Raw genomic sequence first — 14,104 nt, forward strand, 5'->3', positions numbered from 1 at the left:
CTCCATAACTCCAACACCATGAAACCGATCAGCCTGAAACTTTTCATGCCAATGGACCTCCAAGGAGGTGTATGAGTGAAGATTGGGTGTTTGAGTTAATTAAAATTTCCCTTTTGAAGATCATTAACATCCTTATTTAATTACATCCTTCATCAAGTCCTATCCCTGGTCACCGAACTCTCCCTCGCCGGGCTCTGAATTTGCTATTTTTTTGGGGCCTGCCTCACAACGCCTTGACTAGAAATAGGCCACAACGGTTTCTTAACGATAGTTTTGTATTTTTTTTTCACTCCACCGGGATGATGACGATGACAGGACGAACGTGAAAACGCAGCGAAGAGAGGAAACCAACTCACCAAAAACTGCTGATCTATTCACCCACTTGACAAATCTTCGAGCGTCCGCCATTGCCGGCCAGTTCAAGATTCCCGGAGCTTTCATTCAAGAGATGAGAAACGATCGGATATGACGTCACTGGCTGCCGTTACCGCTCGACGAGCTGATTGGCTCATTCAAATGAAACGTTTTGATTGGCCGAGTTTTGATTTTGAATGATTGGCTCATTCAAATGAAATTCGACAAGCTGATTGGCTCATTCAAATGAAATTCGACAAGCTGATTGGCTCATTCAAATGAAACGGTTTACACTCTTCTTCGACCTTAACGGATCAAAAGGCGGTGCCAAAACCGATTCACCAAGACAGTATACTTGTCGACTGCACAAGGGAACCTTCGAATGGCGGGGACATCTGAACAGGTATCCGAGACAGATCGATGTGAGTGTTTACCTTTGAGTTTGATTATTATTAATGTTGCTGTGAACTACCACCCTGGTGTTTCGCATGTCGGGTGATCCATCACTGGGTGCTCCATTAATCGAAAGAACGTGAGGCCGGAGTGACCCGTGTGACGTCACTGGTCCACCGGTGGACGTTAAAAATCGCACGGTGTCTTTCGTGAAGAGGAGGCAAGTCATCGCCGGCACTCTGTACAAATTCCAAATTCCTTTTTCAACACAACGGAATTCTTTCCGTGTCAAATTTAATTTGATGTCAATGCACTGTCGCTGTAGCCGTACAGTTGGTACTCTGACAGCTCATCAACCCTCCTTCACCCCTCCCAACCCTCAGGTATCAATCCCCTTCTCGGCTGAGGTTCACCGGTACCTCCGGTACTTTATCATTGCACCTCTCATGGAACGAAACAACATTTGGCTGAAAGATAGTTCAAAGTACCATGAAAACATTCCCCTATTGTTTACATGTACACAGTGGGGGGAAAAGGGGGATAAACAGGACCTGAAAGTGGGAAATCACCAGAGGGCGTGGTCCTAGCTTTCCTGGACCGGTGATTAGTGCTCCTTGGAAGCCACGCCCAGTTGACACACTTTTCTCCTCGGTTTGGCATGTCAACCAGGTGTTTGTTGCGTCGTACGGCCGATTCGACCTCTTCAAAGGTATCCAAGTTCACGGAGAAGAGTTGAGCGAAGGTTGAAGTACGGGCTGGGCGATGGGGAGTGCGAACAAGAGATGATGCGATCATCGTGTTGGCCGACATCAAGCATCGCTGGACCTGTACCCAGGTCATTCCACACACTTCCCCCTGTTAGCATCGTCCGTGGGACGAAGAACCGTTTGGTATTAATGCTGAGTGGTGAGGATCCATCCATCCATCCATCCATCCATTGGGGACCACACTCTGTGCAGAGTGTTGCTGCTGCTTCAACAGTCTCCTTGGCTGTTGGACAATCCTGGACAGGTAACCGCTCCGACACAGGATACCAGCACTTATTTTGCCGACCGCGGAAGGATGACAGGCAGAGTCAACCCCACCTGGTATTAATTGAACATCTGAGCATGAATTTGAAGTCAGGATCCTCGGATTCCAAGCCCACCGCCCGAACCATGTAGTCAACACCAGGCACAGGTAAAGATCGAAAGGCAAACTTGATTTTGATACCATCTCGGAACTCTTCGGGATGATTAAACCGGGGTTCGAACCCCCCAACCTTCCAGATGTATAGCAGGCACCGTCTGCCATGACACCAGCAAGGCTTGTAAGCACTGAATGAATATACAGACGTTTCAAAAGTAACAGTCAGTGCACTGAACGACGAAATTCTTGTGTTTCAGGTGTTTGTTCATCTTAAAATAAGAATACCTGTTCCTGTTTACCTGCAGATAAATTCCTACTGCAAAGTTTCTTGTGAAAAAACTCCTGTGTGTGTTCATGCCAGATCTCTTGACTGTACAATTATGATGTATATCCTGTGTCAACGCACACACAAAATCATAGCGAACGCAGTGAGCTTCATACTTAACGCGTGCACATGAGAGAATAGGAAACAACAACAACAACAACAACAACAACAACACAATACCCCTGGCTATTTGGAATCCGTGTCGTTAGCTATGACCTTTTGCTTCCGGTTGTTGTTAAACGCTGTGCGGTGTATAAACACGATTGGGTTTTATTTCTATCTTGTGAATATTACTTAACGCGTGCACATGAGAAAATAGGAAACAACAAAAACAACACAATACCCTATGTCGTTGGCTATGACCATTTTGCTTCCGTTTTTTTTTTGCTTCTGGTTTTATTTGTTTCCGGTTTTTGTCATGGTGAATGATGCATGCCGGGAGATCATGACCGGAAGTGTTTATTTATTTATTCAATTATTGTTTTCCCAAAGTTAATTTTATACTTCCAAAAGTGATTTTTTCATGACAGGAAGTGTTTATTTTGTATTTAACATTACCGGGAGTGATTTTGAAACTCTTTAAAGAACTTTTAATTTCTTTTATTCTTGACCAGAAGTGATCGTTTATTTATTTATTTATTCAATTCGTTTTTTTCCAAAGTTAATTTTAATAAAGATATCTCCCGCATCATCAAAAAATTTTTTTAATCGTGATTTACATTATTTGATCGCTGATCCCGAATCCAGGCCGAAGTAACCGGAAATTGCGTCGAAATCATCAGCTGTGCAGCGCTTACATGTACCACGGTATAGTTGGCAAGTACCGTCGTGCCCCCACAATCCGAACGCCCCATTGTTTGAACAAATTGGAATCCGAACAATTTTTTCGAGAAAAATTTGCCCTAAAAACCGAACACATTTTCGAAAACCGAACACAACGTGGCGTTCATGTTTGTTCACATGTGTCTCCCCCGCCTGTTTGAGCCGCATCTTTGCGCTTTGTTCATTCAGTTCGTCGGTGGAAGTCCTCGTGAAAGCATCTCTCGCGTGTCGATCGCTACTTTACCTCGTGTTTTCACCTTGATGTGTGCTGTTTTTTTTTTTCTTCAATTATCACCCTTGTGCATTCACCATGGCAACCAAGAAGAGCAGTGAAGCAAAAAGGAGTAAGAGGAAGTCCGTGAGAACGACAATTGAGTTGAAGAAAGAACTTATCGCTAAGTATGAGAGCGGTACGCGTGTGTCTGATCTCGCTGCCATGTTCGAGCTGCCGAAATCGACCGTGTGTAGGATTATGAAAAATAAAGAAGCGATAAAAGCACGAAAACCCGTCGTGAAGCGAACTCAATCAATGAACCCTCTGACGAATCGGCTTGAACGTTTTTTTCGCGAGCATGGTAGCAACGTCATGCTGCGTCACCCAATCGCTTCACCTCTTGATTATCTCCGTGGAACCGTGCGGTGAAAACAGCACGTTTGGGTCTCCACAGAGCGTACTGGGATATAAAACACCATTTGGTGCTTCATGGTTAATTACATACCTCCACCAGGCTGAACAGTTTACGTTTTGGATCCCAATGGCCACTGACAGGCCGGAGCTGCATCCAGACCTGATGGAAGAAGCGACAACGCTCCTGCTCATCCCCCAGGCTTGGAAGAAGATTCATGACTCAGAAAAGGTCATTTAGTCATCTTATTTTACCTTAAACATGGGTAATTTCAGTTGAAAATGTCTTGAAAGTGGGTTTTCTTGGGGTCCAGGAACGGATTAATTCACTTTCCATTATTTCTTATTGGGAAAATAGTTTTGGAATCCGAACTTTTTGGAATCCGAATTCAATTCTTGGAACGAATTCAATTCGGATTCTGGGGGCACCACTGTATACAGTTGTGAACAAGTTTGATGTAAAGTCAGAAGCGAATGTAAGAAGAATTCTACGTTCGCTTATAGGCTTTGCCTATTGCATATTAGTGAATGCAGTGAACTTCATACTTAACGCGTGCACGTGAGAGAATAGGAAACAACAACAACAACAACACAATACCCCTGACAATTTTGAATCCGTGTCGTTGGCTATGACCCTTTTGCTTCCGGTTGTTTTTAAACGCTGTGCGGTGTATAAACACGATTGGGTTTTATTTCTATCTTGTGAATATTACTTAACGTGTGCATCTGAGAGAATAGGAAACAACAACAACAGCACAATACCATGGCAATTTTGAAGCCGTGTCGTCGCCTATGACCCTTTTGCTTCCGTTTTTTTTGGGGAATGATGCATGCCGGGAGATAAAGGCATCGTCGGAGACATGAAAGACCCAAATAATATCAGACATGGTGTATATTTCCTCCACTGATTTTAATAAAGATATCTCCCGCATCATCAAAAAATATTTTTTAATCGTGATTTACGTTATTTGATCACTGATCCCAAATCCAGGACAAAGTAACTGGAAATTGCATATACAGTTGTGAACAAGTTATAGGTAAAGTCAGAAGCGAATCTAAGAAGAATTCTACGTTCGCTTCTCGGCTTTGCCTATTCCATATATATATATATATATATATATATATATATATATATATATATATATATATATATATATATATATATATATATATATATATATATATTGTTGCGGTATTCGCGCCCGCCGGCGTGCTGACGGCCACGTAACTCGAATCGCGGCACGTCGCCCACCGGACGGACAATCCAGTCGTGACCCTCTCGGACTAACGCCGGGAACCAGTCACGGGTGGACCTTTCGGTCTCACCGCGATCGAGCCAATCAGCCCCCGCGTGGGATAGGGTTGCTCGCCGAATTCGACCTACCTAAGTACCCACGCGGAGGGTAGACCGGGCGATCGCACCTCGCCGCAGGTCGACTTCGGACACGGGCCACTTAAGCGACCCGTTCCGTACTATCAGAATAACCGAGCGGTGTTATCGTCGACCTCGACGGTTCGATTAATTATCGGGCGTATTCAGCCCACTACCAACCCTTTACGTGAAGCAAGATGGGGATTCAATAGAGGAAAAGACGAAGCGAAGCGGGAGAACAGTTCAATAATAAAGCACATTTATTCGCGATGAACGGAAAGCGCACATATACAATTCCACCAAAAGCACACAGAAAAGACACAATGCAATTTACACAAAAAGCAAATATAAAAGAGAAGACACAATGCAGAGCTAATACCGACTACCGAGCACACGGCAACACTTATACAATTTTACTTCACAGACGGCGCCGACAACACATACCCAAAACCAAGGAAAAGAATACCCTCAAGGATGAGGCGGGCCTGAGGCCGAGACCGGGTCGCGCCTACCCGTCTGGTGATGAGACGCGGAGCGGCGATGGCGCCTCAACTCCGCGGGCCTCGCGGACAGTGTCTGGTAGGGGGTGGGAAAGGGGCCCCCTTGGTCGCACTATCTCAGCGCTGGGGGAAACAGGAGGGGGTTGCTGATGCTCGGGGTATAGAGGATTTTTATTATCCCGCGACGAGCGTCTCCACCTCGGCCAGGTCGCGCTGTCGGCCTCCCTGGGGTGCAGCTCCCGACGCGAGCACCCCCTCGTCTGGTGTCGCTGCCTTTCCACAGCTCCGTCCCCTCCGTTCCGACTCCAACGCACACGACGACCAGCTCCTTCTTGCCAACTCCACCGCCCGCGAAGTCTTGACTCTCTGTTTCCGACTCTCCTACTCTCCTACTCTCCGCCTCTGGACTCTCTGGACTGACGAACACGGTCCTTTTATCAGCCCCGTAGCTTCGCCCTCTCATCTTTGACCCCCTCCCTTCGACCTTTCACCTCGCTCCCCATTGGCCCGAGAAAAAGTGGGCGCGAAGGCTTTTTGATCCATAAATTTGCATATATCGATCGCCCTGGGGGCGGGGCCAATTCGCCCCTCGCTCACCGATTGGACGGCAAAAAGTGGGCGTGTGTCGTTTTTGATCCGTTTTTGAAGCACAAAATCCGTGATTTTGAACACGCTGTTCGGCGCGCGCCCTGCACGAGTCCAACACCGGTACCCACAGGCGGCGCAAGAACGGTGGCGATGCGACGGTTGCGAGGTGTGACGTGAAGGTCGTGGCGGTTGTGGTGAAGCGGCGTTGTGGTTGGTGGTTGATGTTGTGGTTGTGGTGGTAATCATGGCGGTTGGTCCAAAATAAAGATAGCAAAAGAAAAACGGCTATCCTGAAGAGTCGCAGCACGCATAAATGACATGTATTCCCACTAGACAACGGGTTTGGGCCTAACTACACATGTACTTACCGAGATACCTCACCTAAGGGACCTGAATGGTGGTTTGCGAATTTGGTAACCACAACAATATACTAGTGCATGTCCGTAGGTGCAAAAAAATAAATAAATATTAACTTTCAAACCGCGAGCCAGAAACGACAACCACACAGGCCGTTCCTTCGCTCCGCATTCTCGTGACAACCACACAGGCCGTTCCTTCGCTCTCGCATTCTCGCGACAACCACACAGGCCGTTCCTTCGCTCTCGCATTCTCGCGACAACCACACAGGCCGTTCCTTCGCTCTCGCATTCTCGCGACAACCACACTTCCACACACACAGTTAATTAAAATCAAAATTAAAATCAAGTTTACCTCCCTGTCTTTGCTCTCGCGTTCTCGCGACAACCACACTTCCACACACACTTAATTAAAATCAAATTTACCTCCCTGTATTAGCTTGCCATGACATTCGCTGCCATTGACCATTGCCACTCCTCCTACGCCACGGCAACTCAGACACCGATCGATCCACATCGTAACCGGCATCAAAGTCTCGCGAGATATCATAGTCTCGTGAGATCTCACAGTTTCGAGAGATCGCGCAGTCGCGCGAGATCTCACAGTCTCGCGAGATTTCCTCCTCATTTCCGTGTTTTTCTTCCTGCTGTCCACGGCGATTTGTGCCGTGAAGCGTCGTCTTCGGAAAGTGGAGGATGTTTTGAGTTCTTGGGTTCGTTTGACTCGAAGTGACGACGTGTTACCCTCAACGATGCGGCGATTCTCTCTCTCTCCATCAAGCTCGAGATTAAGCGCAAGCCGGGCCCCTCGCCCGGGCACGATCAAGGCCCGGTACACAGAGGAAAGTCATTACAACCTCCTTCACCTCGGTAAATGGACAGCTCGTGGCCGCAGAGGGACGCAGCGCGACGGGTACAACGTGTAACCGGAGTTTTACATCCACGCGACACATCGCTCCTCACCTTGCACACACCTGTCTGCACACCTGTCGGTTACAAAGGCTATTGTCATTTTGGGCTTACCTTGATGCTCGTGTTGTGTTCTCTACACAGATCGAACCGACGCGATGCCGGATAACGCCGGTGAGACGCCTCCTGGGTCGCCGCACGCTCGGTACTCGCCGCCGCACGCTCAGTACTCGTCGCCGCACGCTCGGTACTCGCCGCCGCACGCTCGGTACTCGCCGCCGCCGTGCCGAAGGAATACCTGTATCGTCCTGCTCTACCTGCTCGTCTTGCTCTACCTGCTGGTCGGAGCCGCCGTGTTCTCGGTGAATCGTCAATGGCGTGAACGGCTCAAGTTGTTCCGACGAGAGCACAACGTCAGTCATGAGGAGGGGCAGTGCTTCCTGGGGGACCTGCAACAGAATCTCGCGGATATAAACCCGGGCAGCTAGATCACCCCGTAGGACTTTCCCGGCGTCTTCTATTTTGTGACCGTCGGTTCGTTGGCGCCGCACATTTCGAGGCTCGGTGGTTTGCGAGTTCACTTTGGTGCTTCACACCGCAACTTCCCGAGCAGTGATCTCAGACGGAGACCAAAGTTTGGGATTATCTCCCTTTATCTCGTTTATAAAAAAAGATTTGTAATATAAAAACCCAATAAAAGTTGATGCCATTTGCAGCCAAAGCTGAAACGGTTCTCTCTTGGGTTGGGAGTGACGTGGTTACGTTTGTACGTGCCATGGAACCTGCGTGTTATCAAAATAATAAACCTGAAGCTCCCTGAATTCCACACTCGGTGGTATCATGGTTTGAGTGCCTACTCTTGAGTGTGGGAGGTGGGTGATTAAAACCCTGGTTGAGTCACATTAACAGCTTTAAAAATGGTACGTGCTGCTTCCTTGCTTGATGCTCAGCATTTAAAAAAAAAAATGAGGATAGAGCACTCTGTGAAGGCAATGGCAAACCACCCAGTGTAAGCGTTGCCAAGAAACTGCTTCGGCAACACCAACGCCCTGTGAAGAGGACGGTGCAGTCGTGGCCAAACATATCATCATCACCCTTGTGCACTTTATTCAAATAATTCACAATTTTCTCGAAAAATTTGTTGAAATTGATAAAAGTATTTTGTCCCCACAATTCTTGATTTCACTGTTGACATTACAGAACCTTTGTTTTTGAGTCAGAACTTAATAAATCCTTTTAAATCGGAAAAATAAAAATAAATGGCATTGAAAAAATTATTGACACCCTCGACTTAATATTTGGTATCACGGCCTTTGGACAAAATCACTGCAGTCAAGCGCTTCCTTTCGCCATGAATGAGCTTCCTACTCCTCTCCACTGGTAGCTTGACCCACTCTTCTTGTACAAACTGCTCCAGTTCTCCCAGATTTGGAGGGTTCCTTCTCCAAACTGCTGTTTTCAGATCTCCCCACAGGTGTTCAATGGAATTTAGATCTGGACTCATTGCTGCCCACTTCGGGACAGTCCGAGGTTTTGTCTTGGACCATTCGTGGGAGTTTTTTTTGAAGTGTGTTTGGGATCATTGTCCTTCTGCAAGACCCATGACCTTCAATGGAGACCCGGCTTTCTGACACGGGGTTGAACATTGTGCTTCAAAATGCCTCCTTGGTTATCTCCTGATTTCATGCACACACTCAAGGCACCCAGTGTCAGAGGCAGCACAGCAACCCTAAAACATCACTGAACCTCCTCCATGTTTGACTGGAGGGAAGGTGTTCTTTTCTTTGAAGGATTCATTTTGTTTTCTGTAAACATAAAGATGATGTGCTTTACCAAAAATGTCTAATTTGTTCTCATCTGTCCACAGAACATTCTCCCAGAAGGATTTTGGTTTGTTCAGGTGTGTTTTGACAAACTCCAGTCGGCCTTTCTTACCCCTCTCTCTCTCTTTCTCTCCAGTGAGGTTCTCCCGGGTCTCCCACCATAGAACCCCCTTTCATTGAGTTGGCGACGGATGGTGCGAGTTGAAACCCATCGTACCTCGTGTCTGAAGGTGAGCTTGAATCTGTTTGGCAGTTGATCGAGGTGCTTTCTCCACAATTCATACAATCCTTCGCTGCAATCTTCCATCAAGTTTTCTCTTGCGGCCACATCCAGGGTAGTTGGCTACAGTGCCATGGGCCTTAAACTTCCTGATAACATTGTGTACGATGGACACAGGAACATCAGGGTATTTGGAGATGGACCAGGAGCTTTGATGTTGTCCATGCTTGGCTACAATCTAGTGTCTGATCTCCTCAGACAATTCTCGAGTTTTCTTTCTTCTGTCCAGAATCACCTGTTTGAAATCTAATTATTTCGAACAACTTCTTAAAGGTGGCAATTATATTGTCCGAGCCATTTCAGGATTTCTTCGTGGATGCTCAAAGTCTTTGGTGCGTCTCAGTGATAGTTCAAACCTTCGACCTCCCAGACTTGAGAGTGGACGCTCCAAACATTACACCACCAGGTCTGTTACTTTGGGAAAACCTTTAGGAATCGACGTTTTAAGGTTGAAATGCACCTGCTCTGGAAGTGCCGATGACGTCATTCCACTTATGGTACACCTGCTCTGTTTTCTTTCTTGTAAGGGAAGGAGATAAACTTCTGAACCTTCGTGGTCACTTAAGACGTTGTGCATAAATCTCATGCATGACACACTGGTGGTCTTCAATGTACTTGTACATGAGTTTCAATTATATTAGTTATTGGACCATGGACAAATGTACAGTATACGTGGGATTTGAACCTGTGGTTTTATGGGAATTTGTACAAACAGACACACCTCAACTTTTCTTCTGCAGGTTTTGGAATGAGCACCCCTGCAACAACAGCTGGGAAGGTCTTTCTTATTTTCTATGGTCTTTTTGGTTGCTCGGCCACCATCCTGTTAATCGACTCGTTTCTGGAGCGTGTTTCCTCGTTGATCGAGTGCTGCTTGCGCCTGGCTCGCTGTGATGCCCTCTTCAGGTTCACTCGCACTGACACCGCTGTGGACGGGGTCACCCGCTGGTCTCTGCGACATGAATCTGTGAGCAGCACCAGTTTGAGAGAACAGACTCCATCAGTCTTCTTCGTCGCTCTCAAGCTCATCTTCGTTGCCCTGCTGCTTTCTTGTTGCGCTTCAGCCATGAAGAGCTATACAGAAGGCTGGACCTTCCTGGACTCGTTTTATTTCAGCTTTTTCACATTCAGCATCATCGGCTTTGGCGACCTCGTTCCCTGCCGGAGAGCCGGTTACCAAAGTCAAGTCCTATACCAGGTGGCTAACCTTTTGTGCATCTTATTGGGTGTCTGCTGTGTCGACTTGCTCTTCAATGCAATATCCATACTCATCTGGGACTCTCTCAACCGGCTCTTGGCTTCTCTTGAAAGCTACATCGCCAAACGTAGGGTTGGAGGAGTGGTGAGATGTTGCACAGCGAGTGCCATTTTGGAGATACGCGGCGGCCATGCTCCATCGAGCAAGACGTTGAAGACCTCTTCAGCTTGTCTGGACCTTCTTTCGTCGGCACACCGGTCTGGCTCCTGAAAATACCCACCACCGAAGTGCAACACCAGGAGACGATGGCGTTCCGTTTGTGAAGTTTTCCCTTTGCTGGTTCTCCGTAGGAGATGCACACCACACCGTGTACACATTTATTCCATTTAAATTTGAGGTGTGCTCCATAACCACTTAACAATCGCTGAGGGTATTGCTTTGGTTCTGATTTACAATAGGTGATGAAATAGCTCCTACACGAGCCTCGACGTGTGTGAATATTTGTCTGCCACTGTTTTCTCACAAATGAAGTAAACACTGCATTCCACTTTAGTGTGTGTCCACTTTACGTGCACAAAAAACCCCCAAAACATTGGGCTTACATTCTTATCCATCAACATCATCTCTTGTGTCCATCTTGCATTCATCACCGCAGTTGTTGTGGGCTTCCGCCACGGAACCGACAAGATGCTGTGGATGCGAAACACAAACCCAGGTAAACATCAATCTCTCCGCCAAACCTCCCGACTGTCATGGTGAGCATTGCCGTGGATTATGTCTCACATGGTAAAACCGCATAATCCGCAAAGAATAACCGGCTGTCTGCCACCCAGATGATTGTTTGGCCCTCCGCCCTCCTGCTCACCCCCCCCCCCCGAGGTAATTTGTCCCGAGGAGCCGCTCCAAAATGTTCATGCTGATCAGATGTAGCGTTCTACATATAGCATTATGACGTCATAACGAAGGCACCTACGACATCATAATAAAATGACACATTCCTCATGAGGAGTACTTGCCGTGTGCCAAATTTCCATTTTTTTTCTTGGTACAGTTTCAGAGATACAGAGGTCGAATTTTTTTCCCCATTTTTCCAACATGGCTGCCACACCACGTCACCTATGACGTCATAATTATCATTAAACATTCTACACGAGTGGTCGCAACTATGGTGAAAAATTTTCTCTCAATCCGACAGGCGGTTGCGGAGAAAAACACGAAAGTTATGTGCGGACGAACAAACAAACAAGAAAAAGAATCCCACTTGCAAAATCCATCCCCTTTCCAAAAGGTTGCCATGGATTCATCAAATTGTCTGTGCTCCAAATTTATACAGGTTGGTCGTGTGAAAAGGAAGAATTGATTCAATTTTGGTGAAGATCCGGATTTGGAGCCGACTACTGGAAATTTTAAAGTTCTCTTCACCATCAAGAGATGGGGTCAAACAGAATATATAGCACGATATCTCAAAAAGTTGTGGACGGATTCGGACCAAACTTGGTCGCCGTGTTGGTTGTGTGACAAAGAAGAATTGTTTAGATTTTGGTGAAGATTCGGATTCGGAGCCGACTACTGGAAATTTTAAAGTTCTCTTCACCATCAAGAGATGGGGTCAAACAGAATATATAGCACGAAATATCAAAAAGTTGGGGACGGATTCGGACCAAACTTGGTGGACATGTTGGGTGTGTGAAAAGGAAGAATTTAATTATTTATTTAATTATTTATTTTCCAAAGTGATTTCTGTACTTCTGAAAGTGATTTTCTTTCGTGACAGGAAGTGGTTATTTTGTATTTAACATTTCCGGAAGTGATTTTAAAACTTTCTGGAACTTTTATTCACGACCGGAAGTGATTATTTATTTATTTATTTTCCAAAGTTATTTTTATACTTCCGAAAGTGATTTTTTTGTGTGACAGGAAGTGGTTATTTTGTATTTAACATGACCGGAAGTGATTTTAAATTTTTCTGGAACTTTTTTCCTTTTATTCATGACCGGAAGTGATTATTTATTTATTTATTTATTTATTTTCCAAAGTGATTTGCTCACACTTTTTAAATTCTCTTGTATTGGCGGTGAGAGCCCTTTTTTGCGTCATTGTGGTTCGGGCAAAAAAACAGTGAGGGAGCTTTTTATTGGGGAAAAGACACTTTAAAAGCTCCCGAAAGCTCCCTTTGGAAGAGAGCTCGGAAGCTCAGCAACCCTTTTTGCGTCCTCGCTTTCTGATTGGCTGATGACACTGGCAGGAATTGGCTGCTTCATTAACACCTTTTAATTGGCTCATTTTTTTTAAACATTCATATCTCCGACCAAATCCCAAATTTGGAGCACTCAACCCCAAATGTTACCCTCGAAGGTGTTAAAGTTTGGGTGCGTTAGCTCGTCGGAAATCGAACCTACAGTTTTTTTTGCGGTTTACGCAGCCATCTTTTGTTGAATGTATCTCAAATTACACTCACATAAGCGCAAATACGCCCTCTACCACGTGTTAAAATTTCCCAAAGATGAGGTCGTTAAGACTATTTTCTATTTTTACTTCCTGCTTTTCCTTGTTGGAACATCGCAGCAGACCGTGCGGTTGCGCCAAAATATATACATCGCCTGAAACGTAATCGCTTATAACTTTTTTATGGTCAACAAAGTTCAGATGTTGGTATATTTTCTGAAACAGAAGGAAAATGCGATTCTATTGTGTATATTTTTTTATTGACGAAGGAGGTGCAATTATTGACACTTTGACCCGAGAAATCAGCCACAAAAAAAATGCAGTAAACTCAGCAGAGTGAAAAACTCCTCCGATATGTTTGGGGCCTAAATTCGACATTTCAATTAAAAAAATGTATTTCTGAACGGATTTGAGTGCTGTAAAATACATTTCCGGATTAGTTTTTGTCGAGGGAGTCGAATTTGAGGTTGTTTTCCCCGTTTGATTGCTAATTAAGCGAGTAAATATCGATTGAAAAAAATCGAGATCGATCGCTTTTTTTTTTTTTTGGGGCTCTGCTGATCTTATTTTAGAGCATACAGGAACGAGTGAGCACTTTTTGAAGTCAGCTCATCGTTCCGCATTCGAGGATATCAATTGTTTCGTGATTCAACCAAAAAAAAATTCATCAAAACCCTATTTTCAGTGGTGCAAAACAGTGATTTTCAAAGGTAACCTTCGACATTGAAATCCATCACCCAGTTACTTTTTGTCGTCGAAACAGATTCTGACCTTTATTTTTCGATTTGATGATTTATTTGACGAGTAATTAGCGATTGAAATTAGGTAAATTTTTCGATAAATTGGCTCTAATCGATTTATTGTAAGGGCTACTCCGACGAATGACCACTTGTTGGAATCGCCTTATGGAGCTGCACAAGATGATGCATTTGTTTTGTTGATATGACAAAGTTTAAAAATTTAACCCGAACCCTAACCATAACCCT

The 14,104-nt window shown here is 45.4% G+C and overlaps 1 protein-coding gene and 1 pseudogene across 6 annotated transcripts; both read left to right on the forward strand.

The window, feature by feature from the left end:
* Window positions 1–385: 385 nt before the first annotated feature.
* Window positions 386–10,207, forward strand: LOC147008414 (uncharacterized). 6 transcript variants are annotated; one of them, XR_015053424.1, is made up of 3 exons: window positions 386–757; window positions 3,751–3,879; window positions 9,332–10,207. XR_015053424.1 is itself a non-coding variant. In XM_085865081.1 (3 exons), exons 1-3 carry the CDS (start codon window positions 737–739, stop codon window positions 7,736–7,738), a joined length of 372 nt encoding a protein of 123 aa, XP_085721207.1. In that variant the 5' UTR covers window positions 394–736; the 3' UTR covers window positions 7,739–9,325. The 6 variants fall into 6 exon arrangements, 3 of the variants coding, with proteins under 3 accessions (XP_085721207.1, XP_085721205.1, XP_085721204.1); XM_085865081.1 differs by lacking the exon at window positions 9,332–10,207 and adding an exon at window positions 7,517–9,325 and having other exon boundaries at window positions 394–757; XR_015053426.1 differs by lacking the exons at window positions 3,751–3,879; window positions 9,332–10,207 and adding an exon at window positions 7,517–9,325.
* Window position 10,208: 1 nt separating this feature from the next.
* Window positions 10,209–13,515, forward strand: LOC147008415 (potassium channel subfamily K member 12-like; annotated as a pseudogene).
* Window positions 13,516–14,104: the final 589 nt, after the last annotated feature.

The sequence above is a fragment of the Eptatretus burgeri genome, chromosome 19, assembly GCF_056783735.1.
Source record: "Eptatretus burgeri isolate ZD-2024b chromosome 19, Ebu_testis_v1, whole genome shotgun sequence".
In the NCBI taxonomy this organism is placed as follows: Eukaryota; Metazoa; Chordata; class Myxini; order Myxiniformes; family Myxinidae; genus Eptatretus; species Eptatretus burgeri.

What these genes read in the sequence shown, in the direction of transcription:
- LOC147008414 (XM_085865078.1), top strand. Translation starts at nt 7,216, where the DNA reads ATGCGGCGATTCTCTCTCTCTCCATCAAGCTCGAGATTAAGCGCAAGC. An exon ending in TTACAACCTCCTTCACCTCG is followed by an intron (nt 7,334 to 7,516) that starts GTAAATGGACAG and finishes TTCTCTACACAG; the next exon opens with ATCGAACCGACGCGATGCCG.